Source organism: Physella acuta, unplaced genomic scaffold, assembly GCF_028476545.2.
Source record: "Physella acuta isolate Inbredline_101_S28 unplaced genomic scaffold, ASM2847654v3 ptg000516l, whole genome shotgun sequence".
Lineage (NCBI taxonomy): Eukaryota > Metazoa > Mollusca > Gastropoda > Physidae > Physella > Physella acuta.
This window is the reverse complement of record NW_026732035.1, coordinates 622,238-649,498: the sequence shown is the minus strand read 5'-3', so window position 1 is coordinate 649,498 and position 27,261 is coordinate 622,238. Positions and strand designations below refer to the sequence as shown.

The following is a 27,261-nucleotide window of genomic DNA, read 5'->3' as shown; positions in this document are numbered from 1 at the left end:
ATAACAATTGTATGATGACAACGTATGATATATGTTAAGGTTTTTATTTTTATTGTACGACAGATTTTAAAATTTAAAATATAATTATTCAAATTTCGAAAGTAAAGGATGACGAAAGTTTCTCCAAAAATTATAACTTAATGCTGAATGTTTAGATCGAAATAACAATATAAGATCAGTACAGTTTTACAAATTAATACATTTTACAATTAAATATTTGTTACAAAATATTTTTATAGGAACATGTTTAATTTTCTTATAAAGTCGTTTTATATGCCATTGTTAAATATGTTTATATAACAAAAAATTGTTGAATATATATATATATATATATATATATATATATATATATATATATATATATATATATATATATATATGTATATATAACTATATATATATATAACTATATATATATATATATATATATATATATATATATATATATATATATATATATATATATATATATATATAATATACACTATATTTTGACAATATATTTAACACATATACACGTATACTTGTAGGAAGCATACATTTTACGATAGGACATAAAATCCTGTATTATTATACTAATAAAGTTATTCGGCTTGCCCACAGAACAAACTATACAACTTGAGATAACTGATTTAAAACAACGAACAATACACTAATACTGATAGCATATAGTAATACTGAGACATACGAATTGTATCCATAGATTGTCTTCCATGACTTATTGAACCCTTTGGTTCCGTACCTTTGCCAATGTTATTGCTGCTCACCCGAGTCGTGATTCAACTCACCATCAGGTTCTTGCACACCATCTTTCTCCGTCACAAAAAACAGAACATCTTCTTGCGATACTGCATTTTCGTCAGATTTATCATTTTCTGGTCTTTTTTCATCGGCTTTCTTATCCAAATTATCTTCATCTGCCAACCGTTGATGTATTTGTTCCATATCATCTTCATTTGTCTCCTGTTGATCTAGTTCAAGGTCAGCTTCATTTGTCCCCTGTTGATCTAGTTCAAGGTCAGCTTCATTTGTCCCCTGTTGATCAAGTTCAAGGTCAGCTTCATTTGTTCCTTGTTGATCTAGTTCAAGGTCAGCTTCATGTGTTCCTTGTTGATCTAGTTCAAGGTCAGCTTCATTTGTCCCCTGTTGATCTAGTTCAAGGTCAGCTTCATTTTTTCCTTGTTGATCTAGTTCAAGGTCAGCTTCATTTGTCCCCTGTTGATCTAATTCAAGGTCAGCTTCATTTGTCCCCTGTTGATCTAGTTCAAGGTCAGCTTCATTTGTCCCCTGTTGATCTAGTTCAAGGTCAGCTTCATTTGTCCCCTGTTGATCTAGTTCAAGGTCAGCTTCATTTGTTCCTAGTTGATCTAGTTCAAGGTCAGCTCCATTTGTCCCCTGTTGATCTAGTTCAAGGTCAGCTTCATTATCGTCGTATTTAATGACTTGGTCAAGCTCATCAGTTTGAATGTGTCCTGTCACGGATGGTTGACTTCCTCCTTCTTCTGGTGCCTCCTCTGTTTTCTTGCTCTCCTTCCTACCTCCCTGCATCGTCTCATCTTGCCATTCTTCAGTTACCTCCCCATCCAACCTCTCGCCCTCTTTATCAACTTTATCATCCTCTACTTTATCATCCTCTACTTTATCATCCTCTACTTTATCATCCTCCTCTTCCTCTATCAGCACAGAGATCTCAAGCCTCTCGGAGGTGGCAGATCCCTGCCTTCCACCGCACGTGACTCGTGACGTCATTTCCTGTGCACGTGCTGGCTGCGGCGTCAGAGTCTCAGTTTCCGGTGGCGTTTCTTTCACTTTACCCAACACCGGGAGTTTGACGCCACTGATCGGAACACGCTGACCTGCAAGAGGAATCACGTTTTAAAAATGTCGCCTCACCAAATAATTGTCATATTATCCAAACAATTAGCTGCTAACATAATTATGCTCTCAACATGAACCTCTTTGCTGGAACCCCTCCCTCCCCTCCCCCACAAACACAAAGCTAGGAACCTAATTGCTCGGTCCATTACAAGCGTTGGAGGGCGAGACATTGAGTCTTGAGTACAGACATCCCTATACTGAACCCTAGACCTCTACACTGACCCCTACACTAACCCTACACTAACCTCTACATTAACCCTACAATGACCCCTACACTGACCCCTACACTGACCCTACTCTGACCAATACACTGACCCTACACTGACCCCTACATTGACCCCTACATTGACCCCTACATTGACCCCTACACTGACCCTACACTGACCCCTACACCCGATCCTACACTGACCCCTAAATTGACACTAACCCTACACTGACCCCTACACTAACCCTACATTGACCCCTATACTAACCCTACACTGACCCCTACACTAACCCTACATTGACCCCTACACTAACCCTACACTGACCCCTACACTAACCCTACATTGACCCCTATACTAACCCTACACTGACCCCTACACTAACCCTACACTGACCCCTACACTAACCCTACACTGACCCCTACACTAACCCTACATTGACCCCTACACTAACCCTACACTGACCCCTACACGAACCCTACACTGACCCCTACACTAACCCTACACTGACCCCTACACTAACCCTACATTGACCCCTACACTAACCCTACACTGACCCCTACACTAACCGTACACTGACCCCTACACTAACCCTACATTGACCCCTACACTAACCCTACACTGACCCCTACACTAACCCTACACTGACCCCTACACTAACCCTACACTGACCCCTACACTAACCCTACACTGACCCCTACACTAACCCTACACTGACCCCTACACTAACCCTACACTGACCCCTACACTAACCCTACACTGACCCCTACACTAACCCTACACTGACCCCTACACTAACCCTACACTGACCCCTACACTAACCCTACACTGACCCCTACACTAACCCTACACTAACCCTACATTGACCCCTACACTAACCCTACACTGACCCCTACACTAACCCTACACTGACCCCTACACTAACCCTACACTGACCCCTACACTAACCCTACACTGACCCCTACACTGACCCTACATTGACCCCTACACTAACCCTACACTGACCCCTACACTAACCCTACACTGACCCCTATACTAACCCTACACTGACCCCTACACTAACCCTACACTGACCCCTACACTAACCCTACACTGACCCCTACACTAACCCTACACTGACCCCTACACTAACCCTACACTGACCCCTACACTAACCCTACACTGACCCCTACACTAACCCTACACTGACCCCTACACTGACCCTACAATGACCCCTACACTGACCCCTACACTGACCCTACTCTGACCCTACACTGACCCTACACTGACCCCTACACTAACCCTACTCTGACCCTACACTGACCCCTACACTAACCCTACCCTCACCCTACTCTGACCCTACACCGACCCTACAATGACCCCTACACTGACCCCTACACTGACCCTACCCTGACCCTACACCGACCCTACTCTGACCCTACACTGACCCTACACTGACCCCTACACTGATCCTACACTGACCCCTACATTGACCCCTACATTGACCCCTACATTGACCCCTACATTGACCCGTACACTGACCCCTACACTGACCCCTACACTGACCACAACAACTTTAACAACGACGACTTCCCTGGCCACGCCCCAAACATGACCTGGTGTGTATAGCTTGCCCCCTTTACCTCACGTATTGCCTATAAATAGATTTGTCTTACAACATTAATTCCCCTACCGTATCTCATCGATATGCCATAAACAAGCTGATAGTATTGATTAGAAAGGGAATATTTTTACCGCGATTGATTCTGTTTTTAAAAATTGATTTCAAATATTGATAAACAAAATCGAACATTAGGCACTCAGTATATTAAAGTGAAATTTTTTTTTCTGAATAAAATTTTATTTCGGCATACAATGTACGTTGTTGTATGTTTTTTTAAGGCATGGTGAATCACAGTAAACATCGCCAGTTGATTCACTATGTAATCGTGGATTTACATGGGAATAAGGTACTTTATTTAATCTTAGATTAACATTAGCTCTAGGTACTTGATGCAATCTTAGATTGACAATGGCTGTATGTGCTTAATGTTATCTTAGATTAACATCCTAATAAGGTACTTTAAATAATCTTTGACTGACATCGGCTCAAGATATTTTTCTATTCGTGGTATTAGCATTTAGAATCACAGTACAAGATTTTGTTCGGATTTAGAATCACAGTACAAGATTTTTTTCGGATTTTAGAATCACAGTACACGATTTTGTTCGGATTTAGAATCACAGTACAAGATTTTGTTCGGATTTAGAATCACAGTACAAGATTTTTTTCGGATTTTAGAATCACAGTACACGATTTTGTTCGGATTTAGAATCACAGTACAAGATTTTGTTCGGATTTAGAATCACAGTACAAGATTTTGGTCGGATTTAGAATCACAGTACAAGATTTTGTTCGGATTTAGAATCACAGTACAAGATTTTGGTCGGATTTAGACAATCAGAGTTGTTGGGTTTCTGAACTATTCCGTAACAATTGTGGTTTGTAAACATTCCTGTAATAAATGTGTTTTGTAAACAATCCTGTAGTAAATGTGTTTGGTAAACAATCCTGTAGTAAATGTGTTTGGTAAACAATCCTGTAATAAATGTGTTTGGTAAACAATCCTGTAATAAATGTGTTTTGTAAACAATCCTGTAATAAATGTGTTCCTTGTACACACTTGCTCAAGTGTGTACTCGAGTGATATGTCAGTACCAGAAACTGATCAGTTGTACGTCATCATCTTTGTAATGGACTGGTCAGCTGTGTAATGGACTGGTCAGTTGTGTAATGGACTGGTCAGTTGTGTAATGGACTGGTCAGTTGTGTAATGGACTGGTCAGTTGTGTAATGGACTGGTCAGTTGTGTGATGGACTGGTCAGTTGTGTAATGGACTGGTCAGTTGTGTAATGGACTGGTCAGTTGTGTAATGGACTGGTCAGTTGTGTGATGGACTGGTCAGTTGTGTAATGGACTGGTCAGTTGTGTATTGGACTGGTCAGTTGTGTAATGGACTTTCACAAGACTGGACTTTGTGTGACTGGGGGGTGAGTGAGATCGTCTCACCCTCCAGGTTCACAAAATCAATCCACGCTGTCGTTTCTCAGTCTGAGAGTCACCACTAGACTGAGGGGTCACTCAACACAGACCAACGCAGACAAATAAAGCAGACAATCGAGCCGCACGTTTCAAACAGAAAGTCTGTGCCAGACAAATAAAACAGACAGAAATCACAAAACGACCACATTGTACCTACACAACTAGCAGTAACGCCCCCAAAAAGTCCTCCATCACATTTATCGACGTCATTCATCACATTTATTTTTTTTTATATTCTCCCGACGGGAATTCAGAAATATTTGATCAAAGCAAAAATTCTACCCGCGAGTGTACTGGTGCAACCCAACACTAATCTTACTGTACCTCTATCTTATGTGAGCTTAATGGGTGCTGGAGGTCACGATAGAGGCGGATATTAGCACCACATGGGGCCTTAGACAAGGGAGACGTGGGGTGGGGGAGTCATTTTGGACAGACGTGGGGGTAGACGTTAGAAGACACTCAAGTTTAGTATCGGGGAAGCGACAAGTGCATCGTTTCAAATCTGCTGGCCTGCTAGTGACCTTAGCACTTAGTAATGTGAACACGCGACTGACGCCGTAAACAAGATTATGTGAACTAAAACGTCTGCTAAAATGTGGCAATAGGTAGGATAATTTAATAATGCGTAATTGAACATGACGAATATGACAGTGTTTCTTCCAGACTTTTTTCTCCGGGGGGGCACTTGAAATTTTTGGTGGGGCGGTAGACTTTCTTCGGGGGCGGACACTGTTAAAAGTATATATTTTCTATATAAATTATATAAATTTCATTTCGTTCGGGGGGGGGGGGGGGGGCGGTAAAAGAGATGCCTGGAAGAAACTCTGTGCCCCTTGGAGAAAAAAGTCTTGAATAAACACGGATGTTCACCCTGTTGTAACAGGTGACTTATAATATTGAAGTTTGCGTGTTGTACAACGTGACTTACCCACGATATTGAAGCTGTTGTACCACGTGACTTACCCACGATATTGAAGCTGTTGTACCACGTGACTTACCCACGATATTGAAGCTGTTGTACCACGTGACTTACCCACGATATTGAAGCTGTTGTACCACGTGACTTACCCACGATATTGAAGCTGTTGTACCACGTGACTTACCCACGATATTGAAGCTGTTGTACCACGTGACTTACCCACGATGTTGAAGCTGTTGTACCCCGTGACTTACCTACAATGTTGAAGCTGTTGTACCCCGTGACTTACCTACAATGTTGAAGCTGTTGTGACTTACCCGCCCACGATGTTGAAGCTGTTGTACCCCGTGACTTACCTACAATGTTGAAGCTGTTGTACCCCGTGACTTACCTACAATGTTGAAGCTGTTGTGACTTACCCGCCCACGACGTTGAAGCTGTTGCACCACGTGACTTACCCACGATGTTGAAGCTGAGGTTCGCCCTGTTCCGTGACCTTCTGGAGTGACCTGCCCTGGGCGAGACCTTGACCTTGGCGTTGCTCGCCCTCGGGGACGCCGCCATCTTGGTCCCGGCTGTACCCTGGGGAGCCAGCGACTCCTCTGTGGGGGTGGGGGTGCCTACGTCATGGGAGGTGTTGCTGGCCCTGGGGTGGATTGGGACGCTGGTGGGTCGAGGCTGCTGGTGGTGGGAGCGGTTAGGTGAGTTGACAGGCGAGTCGTTGAGTGAATCTGAGAAATTCAAATTAAAACCTGGCTCATTAGTCGGAGACAACCGTCACACCGTAATTAGTGCATTAATTACGTATCCTCATCAATGGCTTAGCTGATTCAAAGAAAGTAAATCAACACGGGTCGATAATTCCAGCAATTTTACTATGCTTGTTCAGATAATTTTTAATCACATCTACATACATGTTAATCAAATCCTAATTTTTAAATAAGTTATAACGTTTTGTGGATTGATGTTTCAGGAATTCGCCTGCAACTGCATATACTATGGCAACCACACTTAAAAAAGTGGTCAGCCGCATTAAATAAATGTGGCCAGCCGCACTAAATAAATGTGGCCAGCCGCACTAATTAGATGTGAACAGACTCACTAATTAGATGTGGACAGACCTACTAATTAGATGCTGAGGGTAAACCGCGAACTGACCTTCTAATTAAAATAAACTGCTCGCATGCTAAAGAGGGTAAAATGCGAACTGATCTTCTAATCAAAATGATTTTGCTCCCATGCTGAGGGTAAAACGCGAACTGACCTTCTAATTAAAATAAACTGCTCGCATGCTGAGGTTAAAATGCGAACTGACCTTTTAATTAAAATAAACTGCTCGCATGCTAAAAAGGGTAAAATGCGAACTGACCTTCTAATTAAAATGATTTTGCTCCCATGCTGAGGGTAAAATGCGAACCAACCTTCTAATTCCTGCAAGTACCACTGTCCTTTGGGGCCGCGATAGAAACATCCAAATGCCGGGTTGTGTCTGGGCATGTAGACTCCACTGTGGTCAACACTCTTGGAGTCCAGGCAGTGAGCCCTGTGTGGACATAGAGGGTTAATGTTTAGACTAGACAGGACATACAGGGTTAATGTCTAGACGGGGCAGGACATACAGGGTTAATGTCTAGACGGGGTAGGACATACAGGGTTAATGTCTAGACGGGGCAGGACATACAGGGTTAATGTCTAGACGGTGGACTGTGGGGCAGGACATACAGGGTTAATGTCTAGACGGGGCAGGACATACGGGGTTAATGTCTAGACGGAGCAGGACATACAGGGTTAATGTCTAGACTGGACAGGACATACAGGGTTAATGTCTAGACGGGGCAGGACATACAGTGCTAATGTCTAGACGGGGCAGGACATACAGGGTTAATGTCTAGACGGGGCAGGACATACAGGGTTAATGTCTAGACTGGACAGGACATACAGGGTTAATGTCTAGACGGGGCAGGACATACAGGGTTAATGTCTAGACGGGGCAGGACATACGGGGTTAATGTCTAAACAATGGGCTTTAAGTATTAGGAATATTTTTTTTTTTACAAATACAATTGTTTTGGGTGATATTTTGTAAAGAATTAAAAATTGTTTAGAAATTATTTAAAAGTTTTTGAGCACGATTATATTTTTTTTATTATTTTAAAACAATTTTAAATGTGAACACCAGACACAAAAGCGTTCAAGAAATGTATGGATTACATGTTAGAGGGCGCTGTGGGTGGGAAGGAGGCAGGGCTGATAAGGCAGGCGCCCGAGGTCCCGGAGTTTTAGAACCCTGGAATTTTCCTATAAAACCAGTATAAATTTCCCTTTTACTAGAATAATGAATCTATAATATAAGCCGCCAGCTAGTGTGTCCGTCATGTTGTATACACTTTATCTTCGCGGGTCTGGTGTGAGTCGTGCATTTCGTGTGTTCGTCGGCGGTTCACATTACATCATGTGTGTGTGGGGGGGGGGGGGGGCCGGGGGATGGGAGGGGTTGGATCTGAGCGGACAGGCGGACCTTCGAGAAAGCATCGCGCCATTTTAAAAATGGAATAAAACAATAATCAATGAGACCTAGCTTAGAGGCTATTCAAATTTTCTTTAAAAAAAAAAAATGAAAACACGACCACTTCAGTTTTTTGTTTCCTGTCTAAAAAAAGGGTGTTTTAAACACCTCACGGTGTCATTCTACTTTCATCGTTGTTCATCTCGCCTTAACGATGCTCTAACTTTATTCATTAGAATACAAACGAAAGACAGAAGTCATTGGGGTGCGGGGTTTCTTTCAGGGCGGAATTGAGCGACCCCAACAATACAATATTTATTTCATTAAAAGATAAACCAGAGAATTAACTAATGAAATTGACTAAACCAATAATTAACTAATTATTAACTAATAAAATTGACTAAACCAATAATTAACTAATAATTAACTAATAAAATTGACTAAACTAATAATTGACTAATAAATAACTAAACCAATAATTGACTAATAATAATTAACTAAACCAATAATTGACTAATTATTGACTAATTGACTATGAAAAAAAATGACTAAAACAAAAAGTGACTAATAATAATTAACTAAACCGCTAAATGACTAAAAATTAACTAATAATATACTAAACCGCTAATTGACTAAAAATTAACTAATAATATACTAAACCGCTAATTGACTAAAAATTAATTACACTAAGCTAATCTAATAGTTCCGGTCTACAAGGTAGGCTTAGACCCGCCTCACCGTACGGCGGTATCGACGTCAGGCTAGGGCTAGGTACCGTCAACCACACGACCTACAACATCATCTTCTAGTCAACCACACGACCTACAACATCATCTTCTAGTCAACCACACGACCTACAACATCATCTTCTAGTCAACCACACGACATCCAACATCATCTTTTAGTCAACCACACGACCTACAACATCATCTTCAAGAGTTACACGCTATTCTTTTACACTCCTGATTTCACTCCTTTTACACATTCCGACCCACGGAAATATTTTTTTTGTGAGATTCATACCAGATTAGCCGTTAGAGGCTAATCACAACTGATCCAGATATACATACTATTTCAACATCTTTAGACCTGTACACCCTCAAGTTACAATCACAAGTGAGGGACACGGGGACAGTCAAAGTCATAAGAATTTAAGTCTTGCTTCAGGTAAACTTGTATAGCTAGGCCACGCCAAGCTTCTTCCTCTAACACAAGTTTCAAAAGTTCTAAACATCTTACAAAGATGTAAGGCCAGAACTTTAACTACACATTAGAAGTTAAAACATGACCAGAAGTCCTGAGAAACACAACATTTTCCTTCGACAAGTGGCATGCGTCGAATCATGAAACATATTGACCTGCTTCAGTCAAACGTGCACAGCAAGGCCACGTCAACCTTGTTCTACTAGCAACTAGACTTGAGAGAATCTAAACGGATCTTACAAAGTTGTAAGATTAGAGCAATCTAAGCCGTAGCAGTTAGAAGTTTAAAGAAGGCGAGAAATCCTTTGAAATGCACATTTTCATTTGCGAAGTCAGCGCGCGCCGAATCTTGGCACACACAAGTAAGATTCTGGCACATTTATAGAAATAGGCCACGGCAGTCTTCTTCTGCTAACGAACACGTCTTGAATTACTATTCTTAAAAGTTCTAAGAAAGTCTTAGAAATCGTAAGAATGGCGAACTCGCTAGATGATAAAGAATGTCGAGATCCTATGAGAGAAAAAATTCCATAGGCAGAATTGTGAGGGTTAGAATCGTGGAATACACAATGCTTCAGTCAAACTTCATACTCAGGCTGCGTCAACCTTTTTTTCTTCTACCAAACACGTCATAAAACTTCTGAGAAGTCTTAATAAGTGCACCATAATGTTAAAAGTGAAGGATGGCAGACTCCTTAAGGCAAAAATTCGATTTGGCAAGTGTACTACGCGCTAGTTTCATGAACCAACAAATGCTCGAGTGAAACGCGGGTAGCTAGGCCGCGCCAAACTTACTTCTCCTAACATCCCAGTTTTAGAAATAAGACATCTTAGTAAGTCTAAGACTACTTGGTCTAAAAGTCTAAAACAAAGAGCTAGAAGTTACAAATTTGGCGAGTTCCTATGAAACTCACATTTTTACTCCCGCAAGTCTGGGACGCGCCGTCGTAGTAGGTCAAGCGGTCACGTGACAACAACTTGTCCATGCAAACACAAGGTCATACAAGTTCAAAGAGATGACCTTACAAGTTCAGTAGTTTTTCTTACAGACACCTTTCACGCCACGGCTGGTCGAATCGGACCAGGACATTTTCAGCGAGATTCAGACCTGAACAGAAATACAAACACCGCACACAGACAAAAAGTTATTCAGAAGGACAGCCACATAGACTGTCAACCTCTGTTACAGATATAAAAAAAAAGTTATTCAGAAGGACAGCCACATAGACTGTCAACCTCTGTACACATAATATAAAAAAAGTTATTCAGAAGGACAGCCACATAGACTGTCAACCTGTTACATAAATTAAAAATAGGCTCAGATCCGCCCAACCCATGAAGGTTGAACGTCTGACCAGGTATCGAATACCGTTCATATAAACAGACCAAACGCGGAGTCAGAGCGTTCGTATCAAACTAAGTCTACTCGCCGAGTCAGGACGTGGGTAAAACAAGCCTGACGCCGCGTCAGGGCTGTACAAACCGGAGTACGGTGTGCGCAGGCCCGGCGACGAGACGCAAGCGGGTGATACCTGTTCCCGACTGAGACGGCCTCTGTTCAATCCGTGCTACCCGACCGGGCGCTGGTGGGGATATACGTGCTACCTAGCCGGACGGATGCCGGACATACAGCCAACCGGACCTGATCAAGCGGGGAATATTTTGGCGTGAGTGAACACAGCCTAGGCTTGACCAATGATCTCTGGACTCGGCTGGTCTATTGATACAGTTTGCGCGTACCTACAAGAAGACATGTTACCACAATCGTCCCCAGCGGTGTCCACAGTAACGGCAGATATTCTCATTTCAAATCTTCTCTCTCTACGATTTCTATAAATAATCTTGTGTGATCGCAATCGGAAGTTTGACCACCTAGTGTTTACATTACCTTGCAGATTCATTTGCGCATTCATTAAAGGTGCGCAATAGTTCAGAATTGTAAAAACTTGTTTTTCAATTACAGCAGTTTTCTTATGATAAAATTCCAAGGTAAGATTTGGTAAGGCTGTGTTTATTTCAAAGTAAAATCAAATTGATCAAATAGGCTAATCTTACTAAAAAAATATGATACAACAAATAAATCAAATTTCCACGTTTAGCGCTAAATGAATACTTGGTCTGACTTCAAAATAAATATGATTTATTCTTAGGATTGCTAAGTCTCCATACTACTTGCAACTTCGGCCACAGGACTGACAGACATTGACCGAAGGAGTGCATAAACTGACAGGGGGTAGTTGACAATGAGGGGTAATGTCCTGATACTGCACCTAGCACCTGCTACACCCACCTGTTGTACCTAGCACCTGATACACCCATCTGTTGTACCTAGCACCTGCTACACCCACCTGTTGTACCTAGCACCTGCTACACCCACCTGTTGTACCTAGCACCTGATACACCCACCTGTTGTACCTAGCACCTGCTACACCCACCTGTTGTACCTAGCACCTGCTACACCCATCTGTTGTACCTAGCACCTGCTACACCCACCTGTTGTACCTAGCACCTGCTAAACCCGCCTGTTGTACCTAGCAATTGCTACACCCACCTGTTGTACCTAGCACCTGCTACACCCACCTGTTGCATCTAGCACCTGCTACACCCACCTGTTGTACCTAGCACCTGCTACACCCACCTGTTGTAGCGTGCACCTGCTACACCCACCTGTTGTACCTAGCACCTGCTACACCCACCTGTTGTACCTAGCACCTGCTACATCCACCTGTTGTACCTAGCACCTGCTACACCCACCTGTTGTACCTAGCACCTGCTACACCCACCTGTTGTACCTTGCACCTGCTACACCCACCTGTTGTACCTAGCACCTGCTACACCCACCTGTTGTACCTTGCACCTGCTACACCCACCTGTTGTACCTAGCACCTGCTACACCCACCTGTTGTACCTTGCACCTGCTACACCCACCTGTTGTACCTTGCACCTGTGAGGAATGAGTAGAAACTTTCGTCACCTGGGCTTGTCTGCAGCTGGAAATACCTGGGACACACATATATATATATATATATATATATATATATATATATATATATATATATATATATATATATATATATATATATATATATATACATATATATATATATATATATATGTTTCTATATAGACAGTCATACACTTACTGAGTGTGTAAGGGGCTGCCAGAAATCTGATGACTGTGTGTGCTGGATGAGTGACGTATCTCCTCCAACCCTGGGTAAACATTAAGGCTGAGTTAAGTACTCATACACACGTCCACACACGTTTATACACGAACACACACGTTCACACCAGTTCATACACGTTCACACATATACAGAGCTGCATATCCACACACATACACGTCAACACACACACACACACACACACACACACACACACACACACTAACAGGCGTACTACAGGCACAAATGGTTTTATATATTTAAAAACTCTACACACAAAAACGTATATAATCCTACACACACTGTCCCTCACACACTACCACACAACAGTAACACACTTCTCAGATATGTAAGCACACACATCAGTCTGTGATAACACACATTAGTCCAGCACCGTTGTTCTACTCGTGTGTTTTGAACATTGTGTAACAAAGTTTATGTTAAACAGCAGCAGGGTCGATTACTGCCCTTGTTAATGGCTTATGTTAAACAATACTACCCATGTCTAAGGCTTCGACACCAAGTCGTGATTGTTCCCTTCTGGTATTGAAAAACTTTTTGGCGTTCGTTAAAGTATAATAGTATAAGGTCACTAAGGACTAATGCCAAACGCCAAGATGTTGGCAACTGATGAAATATGACATGATCTTTGCCAACTTATGCCTAATGACATATTTGACAACTGATGCCATATGGTATCTGGATGACAAATGACAGCTACTCACGTTGATGATAGTCACGTCCTATGGTGACTGGCGCCGATACAGACCGATTTCTTGCTCGTAGTAAACTGTCAAATGGGGGTGGGGCGGGAGGGGGGACAATTTATAACATTACAAGTTTTATCCTCATGAGAATACATAATATATAACATAAAGTTTAGTATTTAGCAAGTCAACGAAGAAGTTTCTAAAACATTTGGTGTCATATGTATTGTTTTTTTAATGAATTAGCCTGAGGTTATTGGTTTATTGAATGTTATTCATACGGCGTTTAAAGCATTTAGCTGGAGGATAATCTCTCTTAAACTATGCTGGGGAATAATCTCCCTTATACCATGCTGGAGAATGATCTCCCTTATACTAAGCTGGAGAATTATCTCCCTTATATCATGCTGGAGAATGATCTCCCTTATACATGACCTGGCCATACTCCAAAAACTAGATTGAGACGATGATGAGATCCAATGGATGGGTTCACTTGATATCAGAAGAATGGGGACGTGGGAGTAAGCAGGGTTGATGTCACAATAGGTGGGGTGGAGCGGTTGGACGGACAAAACATGGGCTACACAAAGGATGGAATGGTCACTGGTCCTATTGGACGGCCAAAACATGGGCTATACAAATTAAAGAATGGTCACGTACGTGGTCCTGGTTGGACGGCCAAAACATGGGCTACTCAAATTAAAGAATGGTCACGTACGTGGTCCTGGTTGGACGGCCAAAACATGGGCTACTCAAATTAAAGAATGGTCACGTACGTGGTCCTGGTTGGACGGCCAAAACATGGGCTACTCAAATTAAAGAATGGTCACGTACGTGGTCCTGGTTGGACGGCCAAAACACGGGCTACACAAATTAAAGATTGGTCACGTACGTGGTCCTATTGGACGGCCAAAACATGGGCTACTCAAATTAAAGAATGGACACGTACGTGGTCCTGGTTGGACGGCCAAAACACGGGCTACACAAATTAAAGATTGGTCACGTACGTGGTCCTATTGGACGGCCAAAACATGGGCTACTCAAATTAAAGAATGGACACGTACGTGGTCCTATTGGACGGCCAAAACATGGGCTACACAAATTAAAGAATGGTCACGTACGTGGTCCGGGTTGGACGGCCATGCTGGATGTTGACGGCCGACTGGGCGCTGTTCCGGAGCTCCGTGGCCGACAGGTACTGATGCATGCGGTTGGGCCGGTAGTACAAGACGCCGTCATTACGGACGGGGGGCGCACATTTGGTGGGGCTGGTGAGCCCCCGGGGGTAGGAACCCCCACCACTTGATTGGTCGATCTGAAAAGTTCAAGGTTAACCGGGACAGTGTATTGAGCTGAAACTGCTTTAAAAACTTTTAAAACAAATCATGTGGATATAATACATTAAAATCAACGTCAAAACATTTTGAATAAATTACCATTATGTGATATTAATAATGTTTTGAAGCTATTTTTTTTTTATTTGAAAAAGAATGAGCCGCGAAATTAAAAAAAAAAACCAAACAGAATTTAATTTTAAAACCAGTACTTTAAAGTACTTAAAGGGATGTAAACAGTCAGCGCCCCACTGAATATCAATATTATCTTGAGTTACTGCCCTTTGACCGTAATTAATTGTCATGAATGTAAATGTCAAGTTACGAATGTAAATGTCAAGTCACGGATGTAAATGTCAAGTCTTCACGGACGCAAATGTCAAGTCACAGACGCAAATGTCAAGTCACAGATGTAAATGTCAAGTCCCGGATGTAAATGTCAAGTCACGGATGTAAATGTCAAGTCACGGATGTTAAAGTCAAGTCAGTAATGTAAATGTCAAGTCACGGATGTAAATGTCAAGTCACGAATGTAAATGTCAAGTCACGGATGTAAATGTCAAGTCACGGATGTAAATGTCAAGTCACGGATGTAAATGTCAAGTCACGGATGTAAATGTCAAGTCACGGATGTAAATGTCAAGTCACGGATGTAAATGTCAAGTCACGGATGTAAATGTCAAGTCACGGATGTAAATGTCAAGTCACGGATGTAAATGTCAAGTCACGGATGTAAATGTCAAGTCACGGATGTAAATGTCAAGTCACGGATGTAAATGTCAAGTCACGGATGTAAATGTCAAGTCCCGGATGTAAATGTCAAGTCACGGATGTAAATGTCAAGTCACGGATGTAAATGTCAAGTCACGGATGAATGTCAAGTCACGGATGTAAATGTCAAGTCCCGGATGTAAATGTCAAGTCACGGATGTAAATGTCAAGTCACGGATGTAAATGTCAAGTCACGGATGTAAATGTCAAGTCACGGATGTAAATGTCAAGTCACGGATGTAAATGTCAAGTCCCGGATGTAAATGTCAAGTCACGGATGTAAATGTCAAGTCACGGATGTAAATGTCAAGTCACGGATGAATGTCAAGTCACGGATGTAAATGTCAAGTCACGAATATAAATGTCAAGTCACGGATGTAAATGTCAAGTCACGGATGTAAATGTCAAGTCACGGATGTAAATGTCAAGTCACGGATGTAAATGTCAAGTCACGGATGTAAATGTCAAGTCACACCCGAAGTATCCTGACCTTGTTTGCTGCCAGAAAGTCGTTGGTCATCAACGGCGACTCGTCCGTGTAGGCGGGCTCTTTGTGGACCAGCAGGGACCAGGTGGGCGTCGGCCCACATTTGTAGATGGCCTCGTCCCTCAGGATCTGCTGCACTTCCTGGTTACAGGTGTTAGACAGGTGGTTAGGTCAGTGTAGGGGGGAGACAGGTGGTTAGGTCAGTGTAGGGTGGAGGTAAGTGGTTAGGTCAGTGTAGGGTAGAGGTAGGTGGTTAGGTCATTGTAGGGTAGAGGAAGGTGGGACACAGAAATCACAGAAGGATGAAATATGTGTGTATGTTTAGATCAAAAGTAAATGATAAGCATTCCATACACAGATGTGACAATGTACCCAACTATTCATTGTACCAAATGTGACACTGTACCCCTTTACTCACCTGTCTGTACCCCACCACTTACCTGTACCAGACGTGACACTGTACCTAATCACTCACCTGTACCAGACGTGACACTGCACCCCACCACTCACCTGTATCAGACGTGACACTGTACACCACCACTCACCTGTACCAGACGTGACACTGTACCCCACCACTTACCTGTACCAGACGTGACACTGCACCCCACCACTCACCTGTACCAGACGTGACACTGTACACCACCACTCACCTGTACCAGACGTGACACTGTACACCACCAGTCACCTGTACCAGACGTGACACTGTACCCCACCACTCACCTGTACCAGACGTGACACTGTACCCCACCACTCACCTGTACCAGACGTGACACTGTACCCCACCACTCACCTGTACCAGACGTGACACTGTACCCCACCACTTACCTGTACCAGACGTGACACTGTACCTCTCCACTCACCTGTACCAGACGTGACACTGTACCTCACCACTCACATGTACCAGACGTGACACTGTACCCCACCACTCACCTGTACCAGACGTGACACTGTACCCCACCACTTACCTGTACCAGACGTGACACTGTACCCCACCACTCACCTATACCAGACGTGACACTGTACCCCACCACTCACCTATACCAGACGTGACACTGTACCCCACCACTCACCTATACCAGACGTGACACTGTACCTCACCACTCACCTGTACCAGACGTGACACTGTACCCCACCACTCACCTGTACCAAACTGTGCTGGAACTCAACACCTTTCTCACACGATAGAAGACTTGGGGGAAACTTTTTGCTACCTGCAACATTAAATGGTCAGATAGATAGAAGGTCAGATACATGGTCCAATAGATACATTGGTAGATAGATACATGGTCAGATACATGGTCAGTCAGATACATGGTCAGATAGATACATGGTCAGATACATGGTCAGATACATGGTCAGATAGATACATGGTCAGATACACGGTCAGTCAGATACATGGTCAGATACATGGTCAGATAGATACATGGTCAGATACACGGTCAGTCAGATACATGGTCAGATACACGGTCAGTCAGATACTTGGTCAAATACATGGTCAGATACATGGTCAGATACATGGTCAGATACATGGTCAGATACATGGTCAGATACATGGTCAGTCAGATACATGGTCAGATAGATACATGGTCAGACAGATACATGGTCAGATAGATACATGGTCAGACAGATACATGGTCAGATAGATACATGGTCAGATATATGGTCAGATACATGGTCAGATACATGGTCATATAGATACATGGTCAGATAGATGGTCAGATAGATACATGGTCAGATACATGGTCATATAGATACATGGTCAGAAACATGGTCAGATACATGGTCAGATACATGGTCAGATAGATACATGGTCAGATACATGGTCAGATAGATACATGGTCAGAAACATGGTCAGATACATGGTCAGATACATGGTCAGATAGATACATGGTCAGATACATGGTCAGATAGATACATGGTCAGATACATGGTCAGATAGATGGTCAGATACATGGTCAGATACATGGTCAGATAGATACATGGTCAGATACATGGTCAGATACATGGTCAGTTAGATACATGGTCAGATACATGGTCAGATAGATACATGGTCAGATACATGGTCAGATACATGGTCAGATACATGGTCAGATAGATACATGGTCAGATAGATACATGGTCAGATAGATGGTCAGATACATGGTCAGATAGATACATGGTCAGATAGATACATGGTCAGATACATGGTCAGATAGATACATGATCAGATACATGGTCAGTTAGATACATGGTCAGTCAGATACATGGTCAGTTAGATACATGGTCAGATACATGGTCAGATAGATACATGGTCAGATACATGTTCAGATAGATACATGGTCAGATACATGGTCAGTCAGATACATGGTCAGAAACATGGTCAGTTAGATACATGGTCAGATACATGGTCAGATAGATAAAAGCTACTGAACGGGGTTAAAGCAAATATTTGAGAGAGGGGCAGATTTAATTAAGACTGACTGGCTTGCTAACACTTTTTATATAGCTACACAATTTAAATTGTATATACAACAAAGTAGAATTATTTTGTTTTATTCTTTGTTAACACATGTATCATGCTAACATTAAACTCTTCAGCGCGAGGTAATAAAAAAATATATCTCAACATCCAACATTTTAAAAGCTTTTACAACTGCTTTATGTAATGAAGATGTCTGATACAGGTATTTTATTTTTTAATATATTTTCCTATGAACTTGACGCCTTGTTGAGATGGGTGTTTCATTAAATTTGAGACAAACGAACCCTCAAACAAAATGAACAAAGCGTCGAGAGTAATGTCCCTTTAATTCAGAGAAAATCGAATTACATGCATTTAATTGAAGCATCCAAATCGATCGCTGGTTCAATTATTGATAAAAGCATGCGGCTGCAGTTAATTAAGTGGATGGCCGCCCTCTGTGAGCGAGTAGTGGCGTGATTTGTGCGCTCTGTTTGAGTGAGCTCATGCGGTTTGTTATCGGTGGGGGGGGGGGGGAAGGAGGGGGGTGGTGGGGACTTACAAGGTGTATCAGCTTACAAACATGGATGTGTACAGGTTAGGGTTTAAAGGCTAAATTACGTCACTGTAAGGAAATATAACAGAACTATTGACGTTTATACTATACACTGCGTAGTCAATGCATTGTAGTATAACGCTGTCAATATATTGTTTTATAATGCTGTCGATGTATTGTTGTATATTTGTGTTACTGTATAACACAATCTATCTGCTGCACAGCCATTAGACAATGTTAAAAAAATAACCGGTAGTACCAATAACCGTGTGAACGGACGAAACATTCTTGTAGTTTTGTCAAGCACTGAGACACGGTACATTTTGTGTTAGTACATGGGGGGAGGAGGGGGGGGTAGGCCTACTCATCACAGATGTGTATGTACACAATGTGTTATTTCACATGTTTGTACACAAACTGTACACTCAAATATATGTTAGATACAATGTGTACTGTCAATCGTGATCGCACAAAGTGTAGGCTACTGTCAATCATGATTGCATACAATATAGTTCTTCACTTTTAATTACCGAAACAACGCATCAACGTTGTCACTTGACTGTCATTTCCTCAAATGAAACGATTTGTTTTTCTGTGGTTTCTCGATTAATAAATTGTTAACTAAAAATATCAGTTTACAGTAATTATAACTAACGAATTATATTTCAACAGTAATTATAATTAATGATCTATATATCAACTGTAATTATAATTAATGAGCTACATTTCAACAATAATTATAATTAGGCTTAATGAGGTATATTTCAACAGTAATTATAATTAATGAGTTATATTTCAACAGTAATTATAATTATTTTGATAGATTTCAACAGTAACTATGATTAATGAGCTATATTTCAGCAGTATTTATAATTAATGAGTTATATTTCAACAGTATTTATAATTAATGAGTTATATCTCAACTGTAATTATAACAACTGCGTCACGAACGATGACAGAATGACACGTTTCTAGACCACAGCTCCAAAATTTCCCAGTCCCACGTGACAGGCAGGTCCATAAATTCCAGAATTTTCCCAATCGATAGTTTTATTGCTGCCAGAGATTATCATAAAAACCAAGGTAGGCTGTGTGCCATACAGTTGACCTCGAGTTTAATCAAATCTATCCCAGGCCGAGAGAGTCCACCTTTCTGATGTATACTGCTAGCCAGCGTCCTGGGTAAATATAATTTGCGCCCTCCCCCCACTCACACACACACAATTTATATATAGTTGTTCACCCTTTTACTATTCACTGTCCTTAACAGATTTTATTTCAGTGATAAATTAATGTATCAAACAAATACATCCCTACAACTAACTAGTAGGATATTATCTTAACATCTACTGTGTTTAATTCAATAATGTAGCTCAAAAAGAGGTTTTAATTTATTTTTTTCGCGGGGCATTTTCCCCACAAGCCCCCCCCCCCCCCTGTTACGCCTCTGGTAAACCCCACTTTAAAATATGGTATGCGCTTCTGGAAAAGGCAATCAATGTAGCTACTAGTAGCAAATATGCTACAAGGTGTGATGGTAGCATAATTAAAGGCTACTTTGTCAAGCTGCCCGTGAGGTAATGTTTACCCAGACTTAATGCTTGTCAAGGGGTGGATGTTGAAGGAAGGATTAAGTGATTACCGTCCCCATTCATGCGGGGACTGCTGGGTAAACTAGTAGCACTAACATGCACACAAACAGACTGATTGGTTTGTGGTGGTTCTGTGGGGGGAGGGGGGGTGCGTGGTGGGGGGGGGGGCAGCAATAACATGTACACAAACAGACATTGATTTGTAGTGGTAGTGTGGGGGAGGGGGAGGCGGGGAGGGGAGCAGCAAAAAACATGCACACAGACTAATTGATTTATGGTGGTGGTGGTGGTGTGGTGGTGTGGTGGTGTGGTGGTGGTGGGGTGGTGTGGGAGCCCAGGTTACGAACCTGTAACCGACTGGTTGAACCAGCTACCGCTTGACCACCACGCGTTATTTACCAGACGACTGAGTGCGGAAACGGCTAATTGTCGTACTTCTACCCCCCCCCCCCCAATGTATGTGACTGTGCCGTACCCAGCCATTGTACGTGTAGAGCCAGCTATTATGCTAATCAGTCAGTCTTGAAGAAAGCTAATTCCGTATGTACACTCGTCGGCATTCAAAAAAAAAAAATCCCAGATCAATATATATATCGATCTCTAACTGTGTTGATTTATGGTAAATAAACATTGTTTTTGTATTTTAAACCGGCCACGGCACTAATATTGGGTGGGTGGGTGGGGGGTTTACTGAGATTAAACTGGGGATAGAAGGGTTGGCCGAGTAAACTAGTAGTATATCTCGCCCTGTCAAAACGGTCCGGGACAATTCGGCCCCGTCAAATCGACCTTCGACAAAACGACCCAGTCTAAATAGCCCCGTCAAAAGGGCCCCGACTTATTGACTCCTGTCGAATAGGCTCCCGACATTTAGGCTCCCGACAAATGGACTCCCGACATATTGGCTCCCGACATAAGGGCTCACGACATATTGGCTTCCGACAAAATGACTCAGGACATATTGGCTCTACCTCCACTACCACTATAACCTCTTTTTAATGCCTGAATTAAATTGTTTTTCTAAAACTAACATCAATTCACAAACAAATCGAGCCCTTAACCGCTAAATTCCACCAATTCTAAAGTTTTGATAATGCTTAATTTACAACAGTAAAGATCTGTTGCTTAAAAGCGAGCACAGAAGTGTAAATGTATAATATTATACATGATATTTACAGCATTTTGTTTTGATAATCTACAAGAATACTGCAGGTAGGAATGTACAGCGTGGACTCCTTTACTCACACACTGAGTTGGAACAGCCTATAATCGACTAATTTATGGAAGTCATAGATACTGTTTCTTATAATAGATAAACTATTAGAAAAATAAGGCCTGCCGAACAAGAGATGCATACGTTGTATTACTTAAAAGTGTTGGATAAGCTAACTCTAAAGAATATTGATGAAGGGGTCCCACTGGCAGGTGTCATATTCAATGAGCCCGTTTTGCCGTGAGATTTAGTCTCTACAGAAACCGTATTATCAGTGGTTCTGTAGTCAAATTGACACGAGCCTATTTGTCATGAGCCAAAATGACGGCAGCCTATTTTTCGGGAGTCGTAATGACGGGGGCCGTTTTGTGGATAAACTAATTGGCGGGAGCCTGTATGTCGGGAGCCTAAATGACGGGGTCAAATTGACGGGGCTCTTATGTCGGGGCCGATTTGTCGGGGTCGTTTTGACGGGGCCGTTTTGTCATTGGCCGTTTTGACGCCGCACGCTCTACACTTACCCCTGTAGCCTCCGTGTGGTAGCCTCCCATTATCCAGCTGATTCCTCTCGGCCAGTTGCCGCCCCTCAAAAGACAAGTCCACGTACGGCATCATCAAGTGTGTTCTGGCACTCGCAGACACTAATCCATCACGTGTCACCCGGTGCCTCTCTCGTCACGACAACACACTGGATCACCTACACATCCAACATGTATACGTCACTGACACATCAGTGTGTTAGTTCTCACCACAGCACACCACTGTCAACTCCACAGGAAATCTTGACGCACTACAACAGCAACTGGAACTTCTAATCCGATGGTTTAATTGGCTTGTGACGTCAAGCAGCCATAAAACCTGTTGATGAAAAAAAAAGACACGTAGCATTTTTCCTCGCGAAACCTACGCAATATTTCCCTAGCTGTGTAGGCTAATCTATAATAACAAAATAATCAAATAAACATATTTTAAAAAAAATTCTTTCGAAAAAAAAACTAATGACCTTTCTACCATAAAAATAGGTATAAGCATTCATTCTTACAAAATGTATACAAAGTTGCTTTTTAAAAAAATTCTTTAGAAGTAGGCTTGTAAAAAAATGATTTGGTTACTGGTGAGGATTAGTGAAATAAAACTGAGAATAAAAAAACGATCCATTCAATAAGAAAATAAGTCGGATACAAAAAGGTTAGCTGTAAAATGTAACTCCGTTTCAAAGGTTACATTGTATTCGTTTAATCTCCAAATTACCCCCCCCCCCCCCCTCCTCCTCCCCTATCCACTACACTCTTCGTACCCGTAACGGCAGCTTAGTTTAAAGCTACGATTCATATTCAAAGTGATCCCATGTAAGGCCGTAAGTATAGGGGACCGTTAGGGTTCAGGTAGGTGATTGTGGAGAGTATAGAGCATTAGGTTACATTCAGTAGGTTAGTGAGAGGGAGGGGTATAATTATGGAGGGGGGGGGCATTAAACAGATATTTGTGAAGTAAGCCTTTTCGGGATGAAAAATAGGTATTTTCTGGATGTAGGAGGTAGGTCCTTTGTAGAGGTTGGTGATAGGTCTTTTTTTAGGTTGAGGTTAGGTATTTTTGTAGGTTGGTGAAAGGTCTATTTGTAGGTTGGTGATAGGTCTTTTTTAGGTTGGTGATAGGTTTTGTGTAGGTTGGTGATAGGTTTTGTTAGTTTGGTAATATTTTTTGTAGGTCGGTGATATTATTACATTGAGGTCTAATAAACCGGTAGTGATCTCCCCTAAACTTTCTCGAATATTCTTATATAAAACAACAGGGGATGGTAACTGGGGATATAGTTATGATTTTTAATCCATTTTAAATACTTAAACTTTTAAAAATAGAATAGAATCTCATAAAAAAAACATTGCGCACCAAGCAAACGCCGAATAAAAACGCGTATAATAGTGCGCAATATTATTAGTACTTTAAAAATTTACATTAGTTTTTTGAGAAATCGGAAGTAGCGTAAATTACTACTTCCAGTCAACGGAAATTACTCAAAATTTAACAGAAGGTAGAGAATTAGATCTTTTACTTACATGTGAAATTTCATTTATCTATCTGAAATAGTACTCAAGTTATAGGCTTTTGAAAAATTCAAAGTAGGAAAAGTACCACTTCCGGTTATCGGAAATCGCTCAAAAGTTGATACGGATCTACGATTTTGATAAAATACTTATATATGAAATTTCATCAACCTAGCTGTAACGGTACTCAAGTTATCGTGTTTACACACGGACAGACACACACACAGACACACACACACACAGACATACGGACAAGATTGCAAAATTATGTTTTTCCATATCAGTGAGGTGTAAAACGTCGAGATTTGTAAAAATCTCGATTTTTTTTTTTTGCACGATTACAATACTTTCTCTATACTACGTATATACGAGAAAGTAAAAAGGAGTTGAAGCATGTTCAAAGTTTAAATCTATTAAATCCATGTAACAAAATCATCGTGTGTTAATTAAGTTAATTAATTGGGCTTCCTGTGTGGTTCGACTTCGTGCTTGTACCTCAGCCTGGTACGATTAAGAGATCAATAAGTCTGAATGGGGTCTGCTGGTTAACTAAACGAACAATTAAAGACTGGATTAACACGAACATCGGGGCCGTTAATCGATACACGGCTAACAGGAAGTTCCAAGTTTTGTGTTGGTGTATAGGTCTTGTAACTTTGTGGTAGGTTTGTGTCATGGCTGATTTTTGTTGATGTAGGTTTATGTGATGGCTGATTTTTGTTGATGTAGGTTTATGTAATGACAGGTTTTTGTTGATGTAGGTTTATGAAATTACAGGTTTTTCTTAATCTGTAGGCACAGATCTTGTAGCTTAGGTGGGTTTACGTATTGGCTGATTTTTGTTGAGGTAGGTTTATGTAATGACAGGTTTTTGTTAATGTAGGCAGAGGTTTAGTAACTTAGATCGGTTTATGTAATGACGTTTTTTTTTTGTTGATATGTGATGATATGTGTTTGTTGATATGTGATGACATATGTTTTGTTGATGCCTTAGATCCGGTGCCTTAGGTAGATTTATGTAAGGATGTAAATTTTGGTGGAATATTGGATCAGTGGCTTGCTGTTGTACTTAAGGCTGCAGGACTGGCCACAAGACGCCTTAGGTAGCCTTTATTACACTTTAGTTCAGTAAGATTTGTCTTTTAGCAATCATTAAACTTTAGATAATCGACTGGGTCAGGTGATTAGGGTAAATTTAAATATGGGAATATGATGATAGTGACGTGGGATTTACTAATGCACACATACACACACATACACACACATACACACACATACACACACACACTTTAACAGATATGATCACATACACTGCGCAAACATTGTGATACATAAAGACGCACATGAAGACACAGTTAAACGCTCACATATATTGTAACGTAGGTTTACAACACAAGACACAACTGGCCGTCCACATTGAGACACAACTGGCCGTCCACATTGAGACACAACTGGCCGTCCATATTTAGACACAACTGGCCGTCCATATTAAGACACAAATGGCCGTCCATATTCACACACAACTGGCCGTCCATATTGAGACACAACTGGCCGTACATATTGAGACATAACCGACGGCCATTGTTTGCTGGATCGACAACAAAACAGTTTAGGTTTAAATTAGGTTTAAATTAGGTTTAAATTAGGTTTAAATTAGGTTTAAATTAGGTTTAAATTAGGTTTAAATTAGGTTTAAATTAGGTTTAAATTAGGTTAAATTTAGGTTTATATTACCTTTAAACTAGGTTTAAATTTGGCTTAAATTCAGAGTTTCTTCCATGCATCTCTTCGGGGGGGGGGGGGGGGGGGGGTGGGGCTTAGCCCCCCCGAAAAAATTTTACCGCTCCCCCCCCCGCTCGAAATGAAATTTATATAATTTATATAGAAAATATATATTTTTAACATAGTCCCCCCCCCCCCCGAAGAAAGGTCTACCGCCCCCCCCCCCCCCCCCCCGAAAATTTCAAGTGCCACCCGGAGAAAAAAGTCTGGAAGAAACACTGCTTAAATTAGGTTTAAAATTAAGTTTGGGTTACGGGTAGGTAAGACACTTCTTAATTTACCAATATCTACATCTGCAGGTTAATTTATAGCTCTGTGTCCTCATTTTCTTTTTTGTAATTTAACGTTGACACGTTGTTCTCTCTAAAATTATTTTTAGCTGTCACTGAAGTGTTCTATAAATAAATACAACATATGGTTCGTTTCTGTATTTTCTTGTTGCGCATATACGTGCGTCTATTTTACTCATTGTAGCATAATTAGGTTATAAGTCTTAATACACAATAATAATAATAAGCAAAATTTTACTAGCACTTAAAGTATTTACATAAATACGTGAAAATATCACTTGAAGGACTGATGTTCCAGATTTTAGAATAACATTTTTGAGTCGGTCTATTCGATTCGTTTTAAATCCAAACATTCTTCATTATAACCATAAGATTGACATTTAAAGCCTAACTACACAACAGTAAGTGTTGACTGACTACAAAAATGTATTACTTACAATTTTATTTTTTAACAGTTAATCCAGTCTCCAACAAATGCTCCTATGTTCAACACAAATTAACAGCACAAAAAGGCGCCAAGTGTATTTGCTTACAAGGTGTTTAATCTCGTTCATTCGATCACCAGTCCGCTAAGTTAAACACACACGACTGCTACTCTGTCGGTCTAGCAGACTGTAACACACGCAGATCTGCTACACCACCCCCACCCCCTACACACACACATTGATAACCCCCACGCCACCCCACGCCACCCCACTCCGCCATTTCCGTTATTTAGCGGCCCTAGGTGTAGTAGACTAGCGTACCAGCGGAGTTAGGGCCGCCATGTTGTTTACAGTGTCGTCATTGACAACCACGGCAGGCGATCTGTTCTCAACATGTCGAAGTTTAAATTCTTACCTGGCTGGCTCGAGACGGACAAAAATCACGTGGCTGTCACGCTGGCGTGACTGTTATAGCAGACACATTTCATCACGTGAGTGTCACGTTGGTCTAGTTTATAGCAGACACATTTCATCACGTGGGTGTCACGTTGGTCTAGTTTATAGCAGACACATTTCATCACGTGAGTGTCACGTTGGTCTAGTTTATAGCAGACACATTTCATCACGTGGGTGTCACGCTGGCGTGACACCCACGTGATG

At 41.5% G+C, this 27,261-nt stretch overlaps 1 protein-coding gene across 1 annotated transcript; it reads right to left on the bottom strand.

The window, feature by feature from the left end:
• Positions 1 to 483: 483 nt before the first annotated feature.
• Positions 484 to 26,761, bottom strand: LOC131944972 (uncharacterized). Its single transcript, XM_059305895.1, has 11 exons — positions 26,614 to 26,761; positions 22,581 to 22,917; positions 17,399 to 17,469; positions 16,262 to 16,399; positions 14,788 to 14,981; positions 13,685 to 13,749; positions 12,939 to 13,008; positions 12,724 to 12,795; positions 7,508 to 7,629; positions 6,545 to 6,817; positions 484 to 1,856 (listed from the first exon to the last, which is right to left on the bottom strand). Exons 2-11 carry the CDS (start codon positions 22,672 to 22,674, stop codon positions 754 to 756), a joined length of 2,202 nt encoding a protein of 733 aa, XP_059161878.1. The 5' UTR covers positions 22,675 to 22,917; positions 26,614 to 26,761; the 3' UTR covers positions 484 to 753.
• Positions 26,762 to 27,261: the final 500 nt, after the last annotated feature.

Bases quoted from the DNA above. Each gene is read 5' to 3' on its own strand.
- LOC131944972 (XM_059305895.1), bottom strand. From the start codon at position 22,674: ATGATGCCGTACGTGGACTTGTCTTTTGAGGGGCGGCAACTGGCCGAG. The intron at 17,470-22,580 runs GTAAGTGTAGAG...TTAATGTTGCAG, and splicing joins ACCACACGGAGGCTACAGGG to GTAGCAAAAAGTTTCCCCCA. The intron at 16,400-17,398 runs GTGAGTGGTGGG...ACCTGTAACCAG, and splicing joins TCCAGCACAGTTTGGTACAG to GAAGTGCAGCAGATCCTGAG.